The sequence below is a fragment of the Neolamprologus brichardi genome, chromosome 14 (assembly GCF_056152115.1).
Source record: "Neolamprologus brichardi isolate AB-2024 chromosome 14, ASM5615211v1, whole genome shotgun sequence".
NCBI classification, from domain to species: domain Eukaryota; kingdom Metazoa; phylum Chordata; class Actinopteri; order Cichliformes; family Cichlidae; genus Neolamprologus; species Neolamprologus brichardi.
The window spans coordinates 8,708,003-8,731,872 of NC_142117.1; the positions used below are offsets into that span (position 1 = coordinate 8,708,003).

The 23,870-nt window shown below is 43.9% G+C and overlaps 1 protein-coding gene across 2 annotated transcripts in view; it reads left to right on the forward strand.

The window, feature by feature from the left end:
• epha4l (eph receptor A4, like) overlaps nucleotides 1–23,870 on the forward strand; it is a 59,330-nt gene that overhangs the window by 20,796 nt on the left and 14,664 nt on the right. For both annotated transcript variants that reach the window (XM_006801152.3, XM_006801151.3), the window contains exons 4-7: nucleotides 6,705–6,860; nucleotides 17,549–17,884; nucleotides 22,978–23,102; nucleotides 23,207–23,366. In XM_006801152.3, coding sequence (XP_006801215.2) covers nucleotides 6,705–6,860; nucleotides 17,549–17,884; nucleotides 22,978–23,102; nucleotides 23,207–23,366 — 777 coding nt within the window. The remainder of the gene's footprint in view (nucleotides 1–6,704; nucleotides 6,861–17,548; nucleotides 17,885–22,977; nucleotides 23,103–23,206; nucleotides 23,367–23,870) is intronic.

Consider the following 23,870-nt stretch of genomic DNA (forward strand, 5'->3'; position numbering starts at 1 on the left):
GTGTTTCACCAGACAAAGATGGATCTGTTTGCCTGCACCTCTTCCTCATCTTTCCATCCTATAGCTGTAGCTCTTCTCCATTCGTTTCAAAGTCCTAACAATTTCTGCTCTCTACCCTCCTCTCTTGAGGTTTTTTTTTTTTTTTTTGAAGTGCCTCATTCTTTTCCTTACATTTACTTTCAGGACTCTCATTCTTTAAGCAATTGTATTGTATGTTGTGAAGTTGGCTGGGTGGAATACTTTAGATTTCTGCGATATGACCATTGTACTAATATTCCTTCTTAAGGTGAACTTAGAGGAATTAGGGAGGAAGTTGGGGCCTACGTGTCAATAAGAACGCTGAGACCTTGGTCTACAGGAAGTCCTCAGAACAATATTGCAATTTCTTTTTACAATATGGCACCACACTGTGCTCTTAGCAAAAACGGCTTCATAATGAAGCAGGAAACTGTTCGTTAGTCTCTTGTATTATTTGAGCAGCAACCCCTTGGGAGGAAAAATGAAGACAACATGTCACCACTTGAGCTTGGCTTCAGTTAACATCAGGTTAACTGATGTATACCTCATTCAGTTAAATGCTACGAAAACCCTTCCTGTCTGACATATGCACACAGTGAGCTGTTGTTGGTTGCTTGGCCTAACCTGTGTGGTACAGTGTGGTACACGACCATCCAAGTAGTTTGTGCTTCAGTTCTGGTGAGTGATAAACTTAATCGTATTTTATTAGTCTGTTATTTAGCACTGATTAGCAGACAAAAGCTAGCAGGAATTGGTAACTGAGCACTCCATGTGCTCCAAATTTCATCGCTTTTGGCTCCAAAAAAACCAAACTCACCAAGGCTTCACTGGTTTTGCGGAGTCCAAAACCAATAGGTGGCGTCACTGTGGCTGCGTCCATATTTCGTATCCAGTCTGCGGTATAGTCTATATTTGGGTGAACAGTGCTGTCAAAGGTCTTTTACAGTGTCTGCAAAAATTCAGTACTGACTTGTGGAAACGCTGCAGGTTAGAACATTTCAGATCTGATGTTGAATTTGGATGAAAGGCCAAGGCATCAGCACGAGGGAACAGTTTGTTTTACGGGCGTAACCTCGGTTCTCGGGGCCTTCTTTTGTTATAATTCTCCTTTTTTACAACACGCTTTGCTCATCTGGTTCATTGGCCGGTGCTCCTATATGTCAGGTACAGACATTTTAATTAGGGCAGCGTCTTGGGTGGTTCTCGGGTGATGGATTGGTGTGGCTGAAAATACAGTTATAAATCATCTGGCCTTCGACAGACAAACTGCTGGCAACCCTCGCACTTGCTGGCACCGGCCGCCGGTAGCGAAGCATCGGTGATTGTCAGCAAGGTTGGCTTGAGTCTTATTAACGTTGTTAGCCTAGATGGCTTTTGTTTGAAGCCTTCATTAACACCAGTGAGGATGTCGGCCCAGATGTCGCTCCCAGACTTTTTCACTTTTGCATCTTAAAGGATGCTACAGCTAATATAGGACCTTTTTCCCCCTGCCAGGTCAAGGTCAAGATGTGTGTCGAGTGTATGTCATCAATCATGGTGATCAGTTTCGGTGGCCGTGTGTCCCTCATCCATCACGCTGATGTGTTTCGCTGGCCGTGTGGCTCTGCGTCGCTGTCAGGGCTGGAGGTAATTAATAACCCAGAGTGACAGAATTAATGAGTTAACCTGCTCCACTCTCCTGCTGTCCCAGTGACAGACGCTAACGGTCAGCAGCTAGTTAGCCCCGATAATATGCCACTGGCTCAGGTGTGCCGATATGGAGGCTATTTTGTTCTATACATTCATGTTCGTGTGGGGAATATACGTTCAGCTTGTGAGTGTATATTCCATAGCTAGGGGATAAAGAGAAACATTATTGGAATCGTAATCTTTTTTAGCAGGAGTCTCACCTGAGCAACTTGCCTTCCACAGAGAGGGTAAAAAAAGAGATTGAAAACACACAAAGGCAGGGGGATAAGGCAGAAAGGCAGTTTGAATAGAGATCGTTGGCTCCTCAAGGTGCAGGAGAAGGCGAGACTCTCCTTGCCCTCAGGTCCTGAAAGCCGATCGCTTGGTTTTTTGAAAGAGCGGCTTTGTGAGGATGCCTCCGACCGCTCCTCTGAAGAGCGCTCACTGTCTGTTATGACTAAAAAAGAGTGACCGAGTTTTCATCACCTATAGAAGATAAAGCACGGCTTTGAAAGCGGGGGGAAAGGCAGCAGTTTGAACTTAATTCTCCCTTTTTTTGATTACAAGAGAGGCAATTGTTCTGCCTGGGCAGGCCTGGTTATTGTGCGCCGTGCGCTGGGTGTTACATTCCCGGGGTTTTCGGATGCTTATTGTAGTGCAAGTTCGCTCTCATGCTTTCATTCCCTAGTGTATTGGTTACTTTGTTGTGTAGGCTGCAGAATAGCTTGCCTATCAGGCTTAGCATGCGGGTCACTCAAGGTGGGCTGCAGTAGGTGGGTGTGTGGGTAGATGTGGATTTATTTGGCGGCATCTATCGCTGTTCAAAGCCTGGTGTGTGGGTTGCTGCCACTCGGAGGAAAACTTAGCTGTGTTTTTTTGTAGTTGGCTCGCCTGTGGATAGCTATCATTGTATCGTTAGCTTTTTCTGTGCTCCTATTTTTTACAGATGGACGCATCGATGGTCCCATTTCTCCCCCTCTCCATTAAACTAAATCAGCCAGCAGAGTCCCCGACTGCACAGACAAAACTACTCATTAACTCTTGCAACTCACTCCAGTCTCCTTTTCTCCAAACGTGCTTTAGCTCAGAGACAACAGGGATGGGGCAGGGGAAAGAGTGACAAAGGGGGAAAAAGACTAAAGCTAGAGAGGAGGATTGAATGAGTGAAAGAGCTGCTGGGGTAGAAAAGGGGAAGAATGTGATGTCCCCGGTCTATGAGGGATTCCATTTTTTGCCTTTCTAGAATAGAACAGTAAGTCACCAGTCTCTTTGTCTGTCTTTGATCTCTCAGCTCGGGGATTTGGCACCTGACAAACCCCTCTCTGTCTCTGAAAGGAGGCTTGCTGAGAGAAAGCCTCTGAGAGCGGGAGACAGAAAGAGTAAAAAAAAATTAAGGGAAAAAAGAGTTAGAGAGCATCGGGAGCGAAAAAAAAAGAGACGTATAAAAAAGATGGTGTGGGGGGGAAAAATTGGGTTAGACTTTTGAGGGCTGCATTAGAGGATATGACGAGGGCGTCTCAGCTCAGATCCCATTAAAACTCAATACACATGTGTTCCTGTGCGCCTCTATTTGCGTCTGTATAGGTTTGCCACGGCTGGTCCGGACAGTGATAAATCCAGAAAGTCTTAAGGGAGATTCCTCTCTGAAGCCACGGTCTCTTGGACCACCCACTGTTGTGGTCTCTTTCCTCTCACACACACACACGAAGGCTCCTAATAGGAAGCAAATTCCCCCAGCTTTACTTGGATATCAACCTCTCTTTTCTTCCAGTCATTCCCTTTGCAGGGCAGTCGCTGCTATAAACAAGCCCTGATATGTTGACATCACATTTTCAAACACAAGTTCTGAAATCCTGAGTTTCAAACCACAGATGAAGATGCCAGAGCCTGTCTACGGCAAAACGGGGGATTTGGAGTTCTGCAAAGAATTCTGGGACAGCCTGTGAGGGTCAGCTTGGGACAGCTTAATAATTGACGGGCAAAAAGAAAAAAACCTCATCAACCGTGCACAGTTTGAGGTAGGCTGCTCTTAGACTGTCTTTAGACTTTTAAGAGGCTCAGACCCAAAGGCTGTGAAGCATGGGACTCAATTAACTCTCCCACCAGCTTTTAGCATTCGGGGGTTGGGTGGGGGGCACCTTCTCAAACAGCTGCTTGACCCCGCTCTCAGCTCCGGACACTTTCCTGGTCAGCGCACATGTACAAACCCTGACTTTGTGTTTTGTCGACTGAAGCGGTCACAACCTCTCGAACAAAACCCACAAACCCTAGTGTCCTCCTGTTTCTAATGATGACACCGGGCGCTGAAAGATTCCTTTAGAGACAGGGAGATAAGACAAAGTACCCCCTTACTAATCTCCTCACTTTTTTTTTTTGCTACTGTGAAGAAAAAGAAATGGAGGCTTCACGCACCCCTGCGGGCTACAGTCAATGAGGCCCTTAGCTTAGTGCTAGCGAGCAAAGTGACAGGGATTTAGAGCTGATTGAGGGAATGGGACTGGGCAAAGAATGGCTCAGCAGGTAGCAGCTAGCTTTGGCTCTGTTAACGCCACGCTATGCTAATCCAGCAGCTAGGGAGGAGAGTCTGCAGGCTAAATAGCCTGACTTTATTGCGCCTCCAAGACAGGGATTTCCCAGTATTTTAGAGGGTTTGTGGATTTCCTCTGCTGTTTGTGTGTGCAAGTGTGTCAGCCGGGTGGCGGAATATGTGTTTTCGTTGGAAGACCCGGCTTCCCTCTTGGTGCGGTGAACGTGGACAGGCTCTGATTTGATTTCTGGTGTGGGTAACTCATGCAAAAGTTTGTTTATTCGACTATATGCAGGTTTCCTTGATGTATTTATGACTGTGGTGTTGAAATATATATGCCTTTCAAAACGTACTTTGAGATCCGGGTTGTGCGTGAGCTTTTGAAGAAAAGGGGAGATTGCTTTACCCCTGCAGACTGTGTGTAATTATCTGACTTATATTGGGTATGAGTTTACCCATCTGTCTTCATTGGAGTTCTTTTTTTTAACACCATAACAATATAGACAGACACTCAAGTATTTCATTCTAACAAAACCCAAACCACAGCCCTCTGGCCTCCATACCATTTGTTGACCCACTGCCAAGCACACGGCTGCCTCACTGACTGACAGGTTATTCGGTCCAATCGGTGTTGCGACTGTCTGCGCCGCACCTTTCGGAGAATTGTTCTATTGTCCTCGTCTTTCTGGTTCAGCGCTCAGGGGCTGAAACGTAACCCTGCTAGGTTTCTCCGACCATTACAGAAATGGATAGAGGAAGGAGAAACTCCTTGAAAGACGAGCCCTCCAATCAAACTGTCACTCAAAGGAAAGGCGAGCAATGTCGCCAAAAGTAGGAAAAGTGTCACTTAGGTTACCATTTCAGGCTGTGAGGTGTGTGTGTGTGTCTGTGTGTGTGTCTGTGCCCGGGCTCACAGCCTTGTGAGAGTGACAGAGCTCCCGGTGTGCCAAGTGTGGTGGCATTTGTTTGTTAAATGGTCTGAAATGCCATCGACTCTGGTTTCATTGCAGCTCCACATCTTGCCAACAGAGCATAGCCTAAATTTGTGAGAGAGACAAGAGGTAGTTATTTGATCTTCTCCTTTTTTTTTGGTCAGAGGAAATAGCACCCTTTCCTCCAGTTCTGTTGTTTCTGGTAATGGAACGCAGGCTTGTGAGAAAGGTGAAAAGGGAGAAAGCGCTGAAGTAGAAAAACGAAGACAAAGAGAGAGAGAAGGGGGGGACTGGTGAAAGGAACAGGGGCCTCTCTGCAACATGTTGTTCTCTGTTGCTAATTGGGGGGAATTGGTCAAGCCCACACTGCTCTCTTCTTCTCTTCAGAGGGATAAAATACAGGTAAATTTCAAGTTCAGTGAGTAGGAAATAATCCTTATTACTGAAACTGGTGTTGAGGGACACACTGGTGAGTCTTCTGATTTAGCCTTTGGGAACAAGAGGCGATTTCTATGGGCTTTAAATGTATCCAAGTGATATCTAATAGTCCATTCATCGTTTATGAATATATAGATAAATCTGACATAATTTTAAAAAAGCTACACAGAGAGATGTGGCTGATGCTTTTAAGATTGCATTTCAGCAAATTCAATTCCTTTTTGGCACACACACTAAAAGAAGATTCTTCATCCTCAATAAATGTGATGCAATAATTTTGAGTAAATTCCAACTAATATCTAAAATCAAATAATGAATCACTAAGGAAGATGTGCTTGGTGTAGACAAATCAAGTCCATTTCATTTGACTAGATTCCATTAGATGTTACAGTTAAAATTTTACACTGTACTTATGTAACAGAATTACATGGAAAAGTGGCACGTAATTAAATTTGTTAAAGTCAGCATTTCGGGCAGAGTGCAGACTGTTTAATTGCATGTATCCAAAGCTTTTTCAAGTGTGATCAAAAACTACAAAGTAGCTACACAACCAGAAACCTTCCAGTTCTAAAAATCGTGACCACTGCCTTCAGATTCTCCACATTTGTTTCCAGTTTGCAGAGAGTACAAACCCCAGGCGACTGCATATATTAACTGTGGGTGTTTCTGCTGTGTTCACCCTCTTTGGTTTGGACTAAAATATCTCAGTAACTATTGGATGTCTTGCCATAGCATTTGCTGCAGTGTAATTGGTCCATTGCAGTTCATACAGTGGGTAAAGATTTTGTGGACTGTTGTAATAACTTTGGTGTTTCGCTGACTTTTAATCTTAATCTGTGTAATCAGATCTAAATTTTTGTTCCATACTTTGATTTGTGAGCAAAAACCCTCCAATGACATTCCAATGAGTTTTAGCTGCAATTGCTGTGTGCAAGGACAGAAGCATACAGCTAAAACCACCACTAATTTATTAGTGGGCTGCTTGGGAACTACAGCCTTCCAGCTTCTTCCAGAACTTTCCCCTCTAGTACAAAAGCATTTGAGTCATAAACATGTATTTCATATTGTCCAGATTTGCAACCCTAACCCGACTTCCTCTCTGTGTTTTTGCTATCTTTCAGCTTGTAAGATTGGTTACTACCGTGCTCTGGCCACCGATGGCGCCTGTTCCAAGTGTCCTCTTCACAGTTACTCTGTCAGAGAAGGCTCCACCTCCTGTGCCTGCGACAAGGGATACTTCCGCTCCGAAACGGACCCGGCATCCATGCCCTGCACCCGTAAGTACACCCACATGTAGCATAACGATACACAGCACGCAGTTATGTTACCAGTAGGCCGTGACAGGCTGTGGTTTGCAGTAATTTTCTAAACAGCCAAAGATAGCTGTAACCGAACACTGTTTTGGAAAGGAACCCCGACACACACACTGAGAGAGACCGCCTCCACCAAAACACGGGCATTGATTCTAAAACATGCATTGCCAGGCCCTCACACCCACACATACAGTGGGGCAAAAAAGTATTTAGTCAGCCACCGATTGTGCAAGTTCCCCCACTTAAAATGATGACAGAGGTCAGTAATTTGCACCAGAGGTACACTTCAACTGTGAGAGACAGAATGTGAAAAAAAAATCCATGAATTCACATGGTAGGATTTGTAAAGAATTTATTCGTAAATCAGGGTGGAAAATAAGTATTTGGTCAATAACAAAAATACAACTCAATACTTTGTAACATAACCTTTGTTGGCAATAACAGAGGTCAAACGTTTACTATAGGTCTTTACCAGGTTTGCACACACAGTAGCTGGTATTTTGGCCCATTCCTCCATGCAGATCTTCTCAAGAGCAGTGATGTTTTGGGGCTGTCGCCGAGCAACACGGACTTTCAACTCCCGCCACAGATTTTCTATGGGGTTGAGGTCTGGAGACTGGCTAGGCCACTCCAGGACTTTCAAATGCTTCTTACGGAGCCACTCCTTTGTTGCCCGGGCGGTGTGTTTTGGATCATTGTCATGTTGGAAGACCCAGCCTTGTTTCATCTTCAAAGTTCTCACTGATGGAAGGAGGTTTTGGCTCAAAATCTCACGATACTTGGCCCCATTCATTCTGTCCTTAACACGGATCAGTCGTCCTGTCCCCTTGGCAGAAAAACAGCCCCATAGCATGATGTTTCCACCCCCATGCTTCACAGTAGGTATGGTGTTCTTGGGATGCAACTCAGTATTCTTCTTCCTCCAAACACGACGAGTTGAGTTTATACCAAAAAGTTCTACTTTGGTTTCATCTGACCACATGACATTCTCCCAATCCTCTGCTGTATCATCCATGTGCTCTCTGGCAAACTTCAGACGGGCCTGGACATGCACTGGCTTCAGCAGCGGAACACGTCTGGCACTGCGGGATTTGATTCCCTGCTGTTGTAGTGTGTTACTGATGGTGACCTTTGTTACTTTGGTCCCAGCTCTCTGCAGGTCATTCACCAGGTCCCCCCGTGTGGTTCTGGGATCTTTGCTCACCGTTCTCATGATCATTTTGACCCCACGGGATGAGATCTTGCGTGGAGCCCCAGATCGAGGGAGATTATCAGTGGTCTTGTATGTCTTCCATTTTCTGATGATTGCTCCCACAGTTGATTTTTTCACACCAAGCTGCTTGCCTATTGTAGATTCACTCTTCCCAGTCTGGTGCAGGTCTACAATTCTTTTCCTGGTGTCCTTCGAAAGCTCTTTGGTCTTGGCCATGGCGGAGTTTGGAGTCTGACTGGTTGAGGCTGTGGACAGGTGTCTTTTGTACAGATGATGAGGTCAAACAGGTGCCATTCATACAGGTAACGAGTGGGGGACAGAAAAGCTTCTTACAGAAGACGTTACAGGTCTGTGAGAGCCAGGGATTTTCCTTGTTTGAGGTGACCAAATACTTATTTTCCACCCTGATTTACGAATAAATTCTTTACAAATCCTACCATGTGAATTCATGGATTTTTTTTTCACATTCTGTCTCTCACAGTTGAAGTGTACCTCTGGTGCAAATTACTGACCTCTGTCATCATTTTAAGTGGGGGAACTTGCACAATCGGTGGCTGACTAAATACTTTTTTGCCCCACTGTACATGTACACGTACACGTATACACACACTGACAGATAATCATGCAAATCGTGCAAACATAAAGAGGGCGCATGTTGGTTTAATAGGCGTCTTTTGATCTCAGGTGGTACTTAGTCATCGGTCGTAGTGACATAGAACTAATGAGGGTAAAAACCGCTGCATCCCAGATTCAGTCTTCCAGACGGTGAACAGGAATGAAACTGTTTGGGGGAGGTGATGAAAAAGGAAAACAAGGGCAAGACATATGTAAAATAAAGCAATGGTGACCAGGAGGATAAAGGGAAGAAAGCTAGAAGACAGCAATGAATCAAGCTAGAGGAAGGTGTTCAGTGGTAAATTCATCTGTGTGTGTCTTCACTTTCCTCCTTCCGGTTGTTTGAGTGAACTGCTAGTGAATCTGGTCCTTCCAAGCCTACCCCACTAACTCACCACGTCTGTGATAACAAATATTGCCAACAATCCTGCTGCCTAATGATACCTCTTGCCTTTTTTTAGACCTCGTTCCCACTCTGAGTCACAGAACTGGGAGTTCATAGTGGCAGAAATGCACACAAACACGGAGAGAACAGGAAAAGCCACATAACACCCGAATCCCTGCACTCCCATCTTACGGGAAAATAATAAGATTGATACGTTCGTTTGAGAGCCGTTTGTGTTATGAATGAGTAATTTTAGTGTCCTGAAGTAATTTTAACAACGAAAACATCTGTTAAGGTGCTTAGCTCATAGTTGGCTCGCCTTTCTGTCAAGTTCCTGAGGAGTCATCACTCAGCAAATCAGCTCACTGAATCAGAGTGGATGAAGTACCCCCCCAGCCCCAAACTAATTATTTCCCTCTAGCATAGCATCTATACAGGATCCAAAGCAATACACCACTGTGAGCAATTTGTAAAATTGGAAATGTTCGACTTTGCTACAAAGTGCCACAGAGTTTACACGTATTTTCCAACTGTCATTAAACATGAAGGTAGGAAAGTATTTACTCAGAGCAGCGAGTACAAAAGCTTTTATGCAGTGGCTGGATGTGTCACATAAAGTGGCAATAGAAAGGAGTGAAATGGGTATTTTATTTGAAGGACAGACAACAATGTAGAGCTTTAACAAAAAACTCCATTAAAGGGGACCTATTATGCCTTTCCTCTTTTTCTGAAGTACACGTACTGTTATAATGGTGGATGCACATTAAACATGACCAAGGTTTCAAATAATCGGCTCGCCGTGTAAACACATAAATCCCTTGAGCCAAACCTCAGGCTTCAGACTGCTCCAAAAGGGTCAGTTTCTACTCTGCGCTCTGTATGACCTCACATGAGCAGATATCCCTAATATGGCTGTCAGCACAGAAGCTCCGCCCACCTGCCATGCTAATTTTTGATTCTGAGAAGCAGCCAATCGGAAGAAAGACATCTTAATAGACACATTAAAGATAGGTGTCCAAATTCTGACTTGTAGTACAAACATATGGAGTTACAAGCATTTGCAACTGCACCAAAGCCCCCAGGATAAGAGAAATGACGGTTATTTTGAACTGTGAATGATAGAAGGCTGTTCTAGAAAAGTCTAAATATCTACTGGACATGTAAAATCTGTGCAAATATTTCATGTGGTAAGAATATTTTTCGGACTCATCTACTGTTAGTGACGTCATCCACGACTTTGTAATTCTGCTGGATGAATTTACAGCTTTTTTTTTTTTCAGATCAAGCTCGATTTTTCCGGGTCCCCCCCCCTCCTTTTCTTGGGCAAAAACATCAGTACCAGCTCGTTGTCGCATGTCGACTTAAATTTTTTTTGTAGTGAGGATAAATTACTTGCAAAAAACATAACACCTACAGCGTGTATATACATTACATGAGAAATTGGCATTAAAAAAAGTGGTCATTTAATTTTTTTTTGGCAATGAGCTTGATGCATAAAGGCCTTAGGAAAAATAAATAATGTTTTTAAATCTTATGCTGTAGGCTTTCTTAAGGCTGTTTGAGAGCTTGATATTCTAGCAGGAATTCTGCTTGGATGCTTTTCATGCTGCACCTGGGCGTTCAGCTTCCTGTAATAGAAATTAAAGTTGAAAACAAGAAGAAGAAAAATAAGTGCAGTGCTGCTGATTATGAATCACTGAAAAAAAACTAGATAGTTCAAAAACAAAGAATCTGTGCTGCAAAACATATTTTTGAAAAAAACAAAAAACAGGATTCCCTGCTGTTTATTCTTTAATACACTTACACCTGATTTGAATTGTTTTTCAATTGCAGTGCAAATATTGATAAATCCCCAAGTATTCATAAATGAAAGTAGCAGACTGCTAATCCACCCTCCTGCCTCACTGTTCAGCAACATCTCATATAAACTGGATTACTAGCCGTCTTTTAATGGACGAGCAGGGAGGTCATCCCCATTGTCTCGTTAGTCAGTACGGCATTTCACAACGGCGGCAGCAAGTAACAGCTGTCGAAGCTCATTACTCGACTGATTTTATAGGACCCTGCTTTGTCATTCCAGCTACATTCCTAACTTGGCGGTTAGGAACTGAACATTAGCCCGACTCTCTCAGCGACCTTTGCCCTGCCTCGTCAGCCGGTCAACATTTGATCTTTGAACTCTCACCCTGTCTGTCGACTGCTGTTTTCCTTCCCCGTACATTTTTTTTTTTGTGTTTTGCACATCTCACCCACGTGTTAGAGCTCTGTAATTACAGCTGTCACTCTTACATCCCTACTCATCCACATTTTGTTTTCACTCTCTCCCTCTCTCTGTTTCTCTAAAAACCCACTCAGAGTCACGAACAGAGCAGATGAAGAAAAAAAGCCTCTTAAATTCATTTCCCAGTTTGCTTTGCTGAAGGTCAGGCTGGGAACGAGCCAGCATCTCTGGTAATTGGGGAGCATGTCTTTGTGTGTGTGTGTGTGCGCGCGTGTATGGGTTATTGAAAACACTTTTCCTCTCTCTTCGTTTGCAGTCTAGCAAAGTAACATTATGATTAAAACTGGATGTTGTAGTTTCATCATTTGCACGACTCCAGCTGTATTCTAGCTCTCAGTGCCCGCACCTTTTTCATTGGGCTGTTCTTTTGGCCAGCCATTAATGCACGCTGCATGTGAATGGAAACGTTGGTTACTAGTCAGATAGTCATCTTAGGAGATTTTATGTACTATAACAATTTTTTTTGAGAATTCTGGGGTTTCATTTTTCTGTCTTTTTTTGTTCCATCAACCTTGAGCTCTAGTCTTTTTCATAGTTGGGATACAGGTTTTAGCTGTGGTTACTTTTGTTTTCATTTTTATTTTTTGGAAAGATTTTTATGTTCTCAGCAGGGGTGCAACCAAGGTTTTGCCAGAGGGGGGGCACTGGCCACTACTATGGCCACCCTAATGCCAAGTTTATCATGTTTGATACATGAGTTTTTGTGAGCTTTTGCGACCTCTGTGTCATTAGTGAGATTTTGGGGGGGGGGGGGGGGGGGGGGGGGGGGGGGCGATACAACCTAAATTAATTGCACAAAAATGCCAGATGTTGGCAAAAGGGATATAAATTAAAACTGATATATGCAAATATCTAAAAATTTATTTATTAAAAAAACAACTCCAGCTTCAAACAAGCAGAATTTTCTGGCAATTATTTCAGGCTTCAGGCTTTACAGCCGTAAACAAGAATAATTATTTAAGGACTTTATATTATAGAATAATATATAGAGATATGTAGCACTCTTGCCTTCATAAGTAAATAACAAAAGAGATCAAAGTGACCAAAAAATTGGTTATTTGGACCTCAGTTTCTGTACCACCCCAGTCTATGTAATAGTGTCTAATAGTCTCAGCCTGGCCACCTCTATAGAACTGCTTGCTCTTGCTCTGCAGCTGGAGCACTGAGATCCATACACGCATACACTTCATTATTTTTATTTAATAAAGTAATCAGGTAGAAGATATCACCGAACACAATTTAGTGTACAATATTAAAACTAGGTAAAATACCCATGTGAGTGGGTATAAATACACCCACACACAAAGCAGTAATGAGGACCAGCGACAGACACCCGTGGGAGCTGCTTGCTCTGCTTGTGTTCAGGTTATAAGGAGGGGTTGTTCTCCATTTTGGGGTTTCTGTTGGCCCTTGATGTGTTTTTCAGATTTTTCCCCAGTTTTCTTAGCGGTGGTTTTGTGGAGGAAGCAGGAGGTACGGAGTAAGGAATGAACGCAGACTGTGGAGGACTCAAGGGGGGCATTGAATGAATCCCAGCCGGATGGTAATAGCAGGGTCGTTGCTCTGGCCAATTTAGCCCGGCTCTTTAACTCGGTCCTGCGCTGCACTAGGCTAACAATTACTGATAGAAAGAGACAGACAGAGATAGGGGTGGAGAGGGTGGGAGCTTGCTGTGGGGAAAGATGGAGAATGGGAGTGGAGTAAAAATGAGAAACACAGATTAAGGTGGGGAGGGGGGGGGGGGGGAGTATGGAAGTGAAAGAGCAGCAGGAAATAAAGAAGTAATGCTCTGAGCAAATTGCTAGGCCATAAACGAACAGAAAGGGAGGGAAAAGAAATCACCAACTTTCTTTAGGAGAAACTTTCCAAGTGTCCCCCTGGATTCCTCCCATAAGGAGCGTGAATTTTGAGGCCATGTTGAGCTAACGTTGTATGAAGGTTGTGCGAGCATGAGCTCCCGTCTCCCCCTGCCATTCTTTCTCCCAGGATTAATTACCGGGTGTCAGTCACAGCCGACGGCTCTCCCACGCTCCCTTGTTCCCAATGGTGCCTTCTGGGAGAGCGACAGGTACAGGCAAATGTAGTTTGCGTGTGTGTGTGTGTTTGCAAGGAAGAATACTGATATGCTATTTAAGATTTAGATTTTATTTTTATTTGTTTATAAAAGCAAAGCTACATAGTGCAGTTGTTAGGTTTGTATTAGCAGAACAAAAAATTCTTTCTGGGATGATTATACACATTTTCCTGTCAATGGACATCCTGCCTCCTAAAGACCTTTACACACCAAGCTCTCTGCGAAAAATCGCTATTTTTCGAAAAATTGAAATTCCAAACTTTTTGGATGCAAGCTTGTTTTATATCGTACACACCAAGAACTGAATTTTTTCGAAAAATCTGTCCTACGAAAATGCACTACGAAAAAAATTGAATTGACGTCAAGCAATGATGAGCTGGTACTGATGTTTCTACACAAGAAAAGGAAGAAACCGAAAGCAGGGAGAATATTATTGTTTGATCCAGGAGTTGAAACTGTATCCCAACTGCTTTTGTACACATATTGGGATGTCAGTGGGACAGTTTGAGCTCTTGCTGGCAGAGTTGGGACCACATCTGAGGAGACAGAGTAATCATTTCAGAGAGTTGATTGACCCGGAACAGCGTCTAATTGTGTTACCGGATTATTTTAATATTTGGATATTCAATGCTGCGAGTGCGCTTGTTCCTAAATGCAGTGGTCTGATTGGTCAGATCTGTTTGTTTCATTCAAAAATCTGAAAAATCCAGCTTGGTTAGAAAAAAATAAATGCCACAAATTTGTTTAAAAAAGCAAAGCAAATACAAATGAGTTTGGATAACAATATGATCTATATTTCTCCGTTTGTACATTTTTACCAGTGAGCTGATGTTGGGGTTTGAATCATGTTTGATGGATTAGTTCTGTCTAACACCCTTTCATCAGCACAGTATATGTAATTGTTCAATACATACACAAGGGAAATTTGTTCCTTGTGAGTTTTTTTTTTTTTTTTTTTTTAGCTGTCTCTTATATGAAAAGCTAAAGAAAACTCAGCTAACATAAGGATGTCTAGTTTTATAGTTTTGAGGTAATGGAGCTGCGTCTGTGTTCCCGTAACATTTCAATTATTAATTTAACAGCGCAGCACTGCTGTGCAAATGATCAGCCACCTTTGTCCTGTTACGTTTATGACACCTGAAGTCCAGATAAGAGCCCAGTGTCTCAGATAGTGTGTCAAGAATTGGTGTAAAGGTAGTAGGTGTGAGTTAAACCTAGCTCACTGACAAAGCCGCTATTGTGATAAACCTTAAATTAGAAATCCCATCTGTAACTTCCCATTGTCTGGGCAGCAGATGTGGAGAATAAGGTGAAAGAGCAAATGAGGAAAAGTGGGCGAGGAGATGAAAAGGCAGGGGCAAAGGATGGTGAATGAGTCCTTTATCATGATTTTTAATGGGAATGTATTAATAGATTTTCATGGAGGGCTACACTTGGTAAGGGGAGGCTGAGCGGTGGTGCTATTAGCGCAGTCCATTCTGCATCCTTTCATCTCAACGCTCGTGTACTGGGCAGTTAAACAGATACCTCTCCTTACCAGCCACGCTCATTATTTGCCCTCCCTTCTTGTATCCAACCCTCCAGACCTGCTCCTTACATACTAATCAGGTTTTGCTTTCTGGGTGAACAGACGGTGTTTGTCTTCTCCATCTCCGTCCTCTCAGCCTCTGCCTCCCCTCAGCATTTGCGAATTTACCGCTATCTGCCAGAATAACGCTGGAGTCGTGTCCATACACGCACAGCCAAGCGCCTTCCTAGCGCACAGTTACTCGTCTCCATTAATACGCTGACACTCAGAGCGCGCTTCTTCCTCCTCGGGCGACCGTGCGTGCACAGCCCCACACGCGGTCCTCCCTCCGCTGCTCTTGGTGTCTCTGTGAAATCATTCATTGCCATTCTCCTTCTCCAAAAATAACACTGATAATTAATTTCCGTTGTGAAATGATTCGTCTGCGGACTGACTAGCTCTCATATTTCACCCTGCATCGATCCCCCCAGCCAGCTCGCGTGCGCTTCATTAGTCAGAGGGAGAGAGAGAGTGGAGAGCAGTGAGACAGGGAAAACAGAGACAAGGGGAGAGAGAAAGTGAGAGTTAAGTCAATTACCGCCGCTTATGTTTGAAAACAACGCAAAAAAACACACTAATTACAACGGAGCTGACATGTAAATTGGGATTGATGTGCCAGGAAGTTTGTCACATAGCTGCAGAGCTGCTTCCATATAAAACTACAGCATGTGGCTTTTTATATCAAAGCAGGGACTAAATAACAGGCTCCAAAGCAAACTTTGTTTAAAGTTATTCACTGGCTGCCATAAAGTCCCACTGTTACCAGTGGGCTCAGGCATCCCACCACTTTCCAGCTGATTCGACAGGAATCTGAAAGAAAGTCTGTTGACCTATTGGATTTCTGTTAGCATTCTGAATTAACTGAGGTGAAACTGGATCCTCCCATTCTGTAATGGACAGGACATTAAAAGGTAACTCAAGAAGCCTCAGCTCCCAATAAACGGAGAACCCAGTCAATTACAAATCCACAACTTATGTATAGAGAGGATTAATTGCCACAGGTATTCATGTGGATTACGACAACTGTCCAGATCAGCAGTTAATTTCAGACCTTGATGTTTTTTTGCGGTTTGGTGAATATGATGACAGCTTGTTCCTTTAACGTGTTATTTTTACTGAAGTAAAACCTTGCAAGTTAAGGTTCACCTATTGTGCATTGTGTGTAGCTTAAATCTGTAGGCTTAGTCTGCCTTATTAACTCCAGTTAATTCATCATGTTTAACCAGTTGACATAATTATTACATAACATAATTAAGTTGTTCCAAGAATTCTTTTTTTGTGCGTCGTGAACATTAGTAGATGGATGCTGAACACAGTGTTGCCAACTTAGCGACTTTGTCGCTATATTTAGCAAGTTTTCAGACCCCCCTTAACGACTTTTTTCTAAAAAGCGACTAGCGACAAATCTGGCTACTTTTTTCTGGTGTTATTGGAGACTTATGACGACTTTTTGACGTGAAAGCACATAGGAGATATTCACCCCTACGTGTACAAACTGCAAATGAATCGAATGCATAAGCGAAGCGAACCCCCCAAACTTTGAAATGTCCTTGCAGAGCCTTAAGTCCATCTTGTACATCCAATTTTGAATGAAGCTGTCTGGTGAGGCTTGCTATGTCCATTTTGATTGTTAATGGTTAAAATGATCTTCTTTTAATGTTACTTTTTATGGATCACAAGGTTAAAAACGACCTAAAAAGACACACACACAACCTAACTTTGCCAGAGGGCAAAGTTAGGCAAATTTAATTTCTAGTTCTAAATATATTCTAAATGCTTTTAGGGTGTTTTTTTTACTCACTATGTCTCTTCCACAATGTTATTTCTCTCTCCTACAGGGTCTGTTACAATTACATAGGCATGACCAATTATGCAAACTGGGCGATGACATCATTTAGTGACTTCTAGCAACTTTTGGCCGAACAGGCCTGTTTATATGTATAAAAACAAAAAATGGTTAACGGGAACACTAGCTGAATGTGCTACGTTTAGCTCATTTAACAGTCTTTAAAAAGAGTCAGTAGTGGGGGCGGGGGTCGGGTTTAAAATTGTGTCCATCTTACAATAAATTTGCAGAAACCCCGCTGCTTTAAACCATACGCTAACCACCGCCGCTTTAGATAGCTTATTAGCATAAGCAACATGAGCACACAGCTAATTAGCTTATAATTACTTACACACATTACTGAAGCTGCTTCTTAAACCTACAGATTGCTGTTTAAATCATTACAAAAATATGTTCTAAATAAAAGCTGGCTAAACTCAAGCTCAATTAAACTGCATATTTCACCACAAATCACCGCTAACACATGAGTAGCTAACAGCTTAGCAGTTACTGTAAAAGTAACTGACAGAATAAAGGACAGTAAAAGACAGAATCGTGAAAACGTGGCTGCTTGTATTATGGATTTCTTCTCAATTTCAGTAACCACAAGTCAATGTTATTGCATCTGTGTGCTTTTTTAGCATTTGGGATGCTGCTTTTTACAACGCCAGCTCTCCTCCCTCCCTCTGCAGGCCCTCCGTCGGCGCCTGTGCATCTCATCTCCAATGTGAACGAAACCTCCGTAAACCTGGAGTGGAGCCCACCCCGGAGCTCTGGGGGTCGCCAGGACTTGACATACAATGTAGTGTGTAAGCGCTGCGGTTCTGACGGCCGGCGCTGTCAACCCTGCGGAAATGGAATCCACTTCAGCCCACAGCAGCTGAGCCTGAAGGGAACCAGGGTGTCCATCAACGAGCTACAGGCCCACACCAACTACACCTTTGAGGTGTGGGCGGTGAATGGAGTCTCACCTCAGAGCCCAGGGCCTGAGCAGGCCACGTCAGTGACCGTCACCACCAACCAGGCCGGTAAGACGATGGGAGCTGATTCAGCCGATCCTAACATGGTTTCCCGTGACCCCATAATCATCAAACATCTGTTTAATCACTTATTAACATATATTCCAAACCCTCCTTACGCTTGCTTACTTTAGTGAGTTCAGGGGGGTCTTCTGGTTTTGCAGGAGATCACAAAACATACACTCTCACACTGTGTGAGAGTTTATGTTACCAGAGTGTGCTGGCTCATGTATGATACAGAGCACGGGTTCATTTGACTGAATGCTTGAAAGTACTTTTTGGGGGGCATGTCAAAAACATGTTTATTAAAGTTGTGAATAATTGGGGGGTAGGTTGGGTGATTACTGAGGAGGATGATGATGGATTTTCAGCAGAAGGAAATGATTTTATGCAACATTTCACTGGAGTTTTGCATAATTAGGCATAAGATGCCAGGGCTGACGATGGGGGCACCGTGCTATATTTAGCACCCAAACTAATGAATTAGATGAGTGGTATTGATCTGGGGAGGATTCATTACAAATTCTGCTGGATTACATGTGCCTGGGTGCCTGTGTGTGTAATTATTGTCATAGAATACAACCACAGGCTCCCCTTTTGAGCAGGAGAAGAGCCCTCCAGCTTCCATGCTGTATTCAAAGCCTCCCGTTATTTCGTCATTTAGCCATTTTGTGACCAGTTGTTGTGTAAATGGATTTTATGACCCGGGTCTTTTCTCTTCATGCCTCCCGTCTATCCTCCGCTTATAGACGATCATTACCTTGGTCTGCTTTACTGCTCTGCTCTTGGGTGGCAAGCTAAGTGCCTTTTTGTGTCTTCTTTTATCGCTAATTTCCATCCCTGGGAAAAGCGAATATCTTCAATAGGGCTTGGACTGGCAATTTAAGGACACAGTGGCTTGATTTATCAGCCGGGGTCAGGAAGATAGAGATGAATGGATGTACTGCCTGTGGGAGAGCTGCGAGTACTCCCAGAAAGGCCTATGTGGGAGCTGTAATGCAGCACACCCTGGAGTCTGGGCTGAAGGCTCATAATAGCATGTCAGCGTGACCATGCTGATGCACAGTTGCACAAAAAAATGCAGATTTTTTTTTTCTTACAGAGATGCAGTCCCAAACACACACACACACACACACACACTCACACACAGAGCCCCCTAAGGTTGCTGGAGGCTAATGTGCTGACTTGAAGTTGTAAGATACAGATGATGTTGCCTTTGGCTCGTCACTGGTGCATGTTTCACAAATGTTCGCCAGGATTAGTTATATGAAGCTGCAGCTGGAAGCTCTATTATAGTGTGTGTGTGTGTGTGTGTGTGTGTGTGTGTGCACTTGCACATGTGCAGCACTGACTGCATGCATGGTGAGAAGTAAAAAAATGTTTTGCAGAGATGCTTGCATGAATGCAGATGATCTACATTTGCTTCTTAAACAATGTCCTCTGTGTGTCTGTGCGTGTATCCATGTGTGTGCGTGTGTCTCTTATAATTTGTGTGTGTGTGTGTTAAAAGAGAATAGCTCCAGACTGATTGGATTTCTTCCTGCTAATGCTCGGTAGGGGCTTTAGAAGCTCTGGTTTCAGCCGCTGGTAATCCAGCCAGTCATCTGTGGCTGTCCCTCTCTCTGTATCGCCTCCCCTCATCCAGACACCGAGGATTACACATTTATTATGATAGATTTATTAGGATTTATAAGTGCTGTGGAAAAGACACCCCCGCCACCTCCCCGCCCCATTAAAGTTCAAATTTCGGCTAGGGAGGAAGAAGTGAGTTAGGCAGGTTGGAAAGGATCTGGATTTTTTTTTTTTTTCGGCATGAGAGGAAAATGTAGGAAGGTGCAGTGGAGAAAAATGAATGCCGTCAGATAAAAATGAGCAGTGCCGCTTAATGTGCGTGTGTGTGTCTGTGGCCAGGCATGTATTTATGCGCGTACAAGAAGGTCAGATTCCATGTGTCGCCACGAACAATTCCACTGTCGTAAATCAGGCGGGGCGTAACCCTTTCACCCGGGCTACAAGAGGAAAGCGACGGGAAACGGGGATGGGGAGGGTGAGATGTCCAAGCTTTGAACTGACCCCTGGCTGTAAATGGATGTTTTCTTCCCCTTTTATAAGATCAAGCGCTCTATATGTCGATGTGTGTTTGTGTGTGAGAGAGGGAGGGGGTGGGGGCCATTTATGTCCTGATACAAAATACTTCAGGTGGCTAAAAGTGAATTCATGCATAAGGATTGTGTGCGTGCGTGCGTGTGGGCACTTCCATCAGTGCGTGTGTGACTTTCCATCGCTCTGGCAAGAAATGGGCCGGCATACATGTGGAAATGTGTTCTCGGGAGGTGGAGGCTGACTCTAGATAGGTGGAGGGGGCGAGGAGGGAATCTTGTAAGCAGGAGCCATTTTCTCCCAACACCCTGAAAAATGGCTCCCTCCTCGACTCTTTCTCCTTGGCGGCGAAGGCAAAGAAAAAAAAAGAAAAGAAAAAAAAAGAAAAGAAAAAAAGAGCGACTCAAATCTGGCAACCAGGCTCCAATCTGGCAACCACATGTGCAGCCCCCTGTCTGTTTTAATGTCAAACTGTAATCGGCCGCGTATTCGCACAAATGCTCCACCGCAGATGCTCCTCGCTGCACAAATACTCGGTGATGAGCACGCTCGCTCGACGAGCTGGAAAAGGAGAAAGAAGAAAATAAAAAATAAAAATCCGCTATTCTGCCGAGAAGGTTATTTTTCAAACCAAACCCTGAACTCTGTGTGCCTCTGCCAGGTTTTTACCGATTATAATTTATGCATGTGCGCAGTGATTGAGTTTTTTTTTTTTTTTTTTGCTGTCTGAGCTGTGAGATAATGGGGCTAGGTGTGTGTTTTTCTATGTGAATTTCTATCTTTCTGTTTGTATAATGAGTTCCTTTGTGTGTGTCTGTGTGTGTGTGTCTGTGTGTGTTGCAAAGCATTTTTTTTGAGAAAGAGCACAATTCTGAAATAAGATCTGAATATTCATTGCGTCTAACACTTATTATTCCACCAGCGTGTTTAGCCCACGCGTTCAGAGGGGGGCGGTAAGAAATTACAGATCTGTCCCACATATTTAAATTCATCTACAGAGGTGCCAGCAAGTCTAGCACGCTGTGCCTCAGGTGAATGTTTCAATTTTAGGATCTCAAGTTTAGCTGTGCACGATTTGTCTGTATGCATTTGTGTTTTGTTTTTTATTTAACCAGGTTTTTTTTGTAGTTTTTTTTAATGGATCTCTTCTTCTGTGTGTGAGCCGAGCTGCCTGGTCGTGTCCATTAGAAGGGATCACTCAGAAAATCTGTCATCTTTATCCTCACATTAGTCGAGAGGAAAATAAAAACGCAACGGGAGCAGCAGAACACGATTAAATCGCCATATCTGTCATCTTCGGAGGGGAAGATGGATGTGTGGATTACCTCCAGGGAATGAAGGCCCGTGACCTCCTCGGGGGTTTTCCTTTCGGAGTTGGAGCATCCTCAGTCGGCCCCAGGAGGGCCTTCAAATTGGCTCTCGCTGCCGGCTAAGATTGATCGGAGGGCTACAAATGGCCGCCGTGTAATTGTTTAAGGGAGACGCAACACATTAGGCCAACAGGATGACACAACCTTGGGTTAATCTATTTACTAAGAGATGTCTGCAATCCCATCCCTCTCCATCACAGTCGACCCCCACCAGTCGCAAGCCCTCTGCCTCCCCCTCCCCTCCCCCATCTCCCCCTGTCGCTTCTTCACCCCAATGAAACTCAATCCCTTGGTTGGTGCTTGAATTCCAGGCCCGTTTGAACTCAATCCCCCAGCTAAAAGCAGGGTTTTGTTAGCATTAGCTTGTGGGCTAGGCTCCCTGGAGCCCCCGGTCAAAGTGATGAGAATGTATATAATGTCATAGATAATCCAATCATAATCGGTGGACTGTGAACCCCTCATTAATCATCCCCACTGTAATTTTTTAAAAGGCAGATGGTCTGGAACGAGTAAGGTTACAGTAATCAGCGAGGGGCAGAGGTCAAAGATCTGCTCCGTTTGGAGTCGTAAGAGCAGATGCCATAAAAAAACGGTGTTACCTGGGCGTTAGTGGGAATGTTTGTCTATGTGGTGCTTTGTTCTGACTCTGTGGGCGAGGTTGTTGGGAGTATTATTTAACCCTCTGTGGTCTCGGTGCCCTGAGTTCTAACCCTAATGCCGTGCTATTAGAATATGTGACGTTTGGTTTTAGCAATCAGGGGCTAAAACCAAAATCAAGCATTTTAACTGACACAAGTATCACAAAGTTTTTGCATTTTTCCCTCTACTTTACAGGAACTTTAAATCCATCATGGTTTTATTTTGGTCTTTTTGTCTGCGTTTATCTGTGGAGCTTTATTCTATCATCTCGTGACTGCACTGCTATATCTCCCAAAACTCAGTCCTTACACGAGTTGTTCCTCTGTTTACAACTTTATCTCTCCTACACCTATGGATTTTCTCTTCGTAAAGTCGCGAGCGTGTATGACCCAATTTACGTGTTGTCACACTCCCCGGAGATAGAGGCTTGATTTGTGCAGCGGCGACGCACTTGGAGGGAGGGGGCGAGCATAAGCCATTATCTGTGCTTTAACCTTCACGTGTTAAAGGCGTCGGAACACAGATAGCTGCTGCTTGAAATATGGCCTCATTATCAGCTGCCGCAGAAAAGGCTCGAGATAAGATCGCTCTCTGGAGCTTTAATGAAAACCAATTGATTTGCTCTCTTAAAGACAAAAAAATGCAAAGGTGTCGAGCCCGTTTGATTTTATTCGTATACTTTGCGGTTGAGAAAAGTGCCTGAGACGCTCGTGTCACGGGAGAGCTTGTATCGGTTTTATAGACGCCAACGTTTAGTTCACGCTCCTTCTGTCAAATCAGCTGTGTGGCCGCACGGTTTCGCAAGACCTCTGATTCTGAATGAGAGCCAAGCTCAAAGAGAAGTGGAAGCGATTGCCTCGTGGCTTGTTTGACTTTCTCAGCATGAGCAGGAGAAAGTGTGGGACAGAACAGACTCAATGTCTCCAAGGGTGAAAACAACAGCTAAACATATTTTTTCTCTTCTGTTTCCTCTTTCTTTGATCGTCTCACCAGCTCCCTCTCCAGTGACTTCCATCCAGGCCAAGGATATCACAAGACACACCATTTCCCTGGCCTGGCAGCCGCCGGAAAAAGCCAACGGGGTCATTCTGGAGTATGAGGTCAAGTACTACGAGAAGGTGAGGGACGGTGCGAGAGATTTTGTTTCTGCTGAACCGTCAAAGCAAAGGCAGCCTCTGAATAAGTTGTATTGTGTTCTTTCTTTTTTCCTGTCCCGCTGTAGGACCAGAATGAAAGAAGCTACCGCATCATAAAAACCTCATCAAGGAGCACCGACATCAAGGGCCTCACCCCCCTCACCTCCTATGTTTTCCATGTGCGGGCTCGCACAGCGGCCGGCTACGGAGATTTCAGCGGCCCGTTTGAGTTCATGACCAACTCGGGTGAGTTAAGTCACACTGCCTGTTCATCTTCGTCTTCTTCTCCCTGCAGAGCCAGGAGAGGCCTGATTCCAGCTCCGCCATGGCAGTGTCTGAAAAATTCCTACAATGATAGCATCTCTTACAAGTTTGTCTCTTTCATTGGAGAGTCATTAATCAAAATTGCTGTTGTCTATAAAAGATAAATGATATTGTCCTCCGGCACCTGACTGGCAACTTGAAGATCTTCCATTATTCACGTCTGAGTATCAGCCTCAGTAGACGTGCCAGCTGATGTTTAAACTGTATGAAGCTTTGAAGAATGGCACCATTTGTGGCGTTTTCAGTCAGACGCTGCTGCTAGATAATTCTCACTGCTCGCCAGAACTCTTTAATTGAATCAGTTTCAAGCCAAAATAAATGTATTCATTTCTCTACCCGAGTCTAAGGCACACAAACCCTGTGATAACTGGAGCAACAGCGCCTGTGTAGGTGGACTCTGATCACAATTTCAGATTAGCCTCTCAA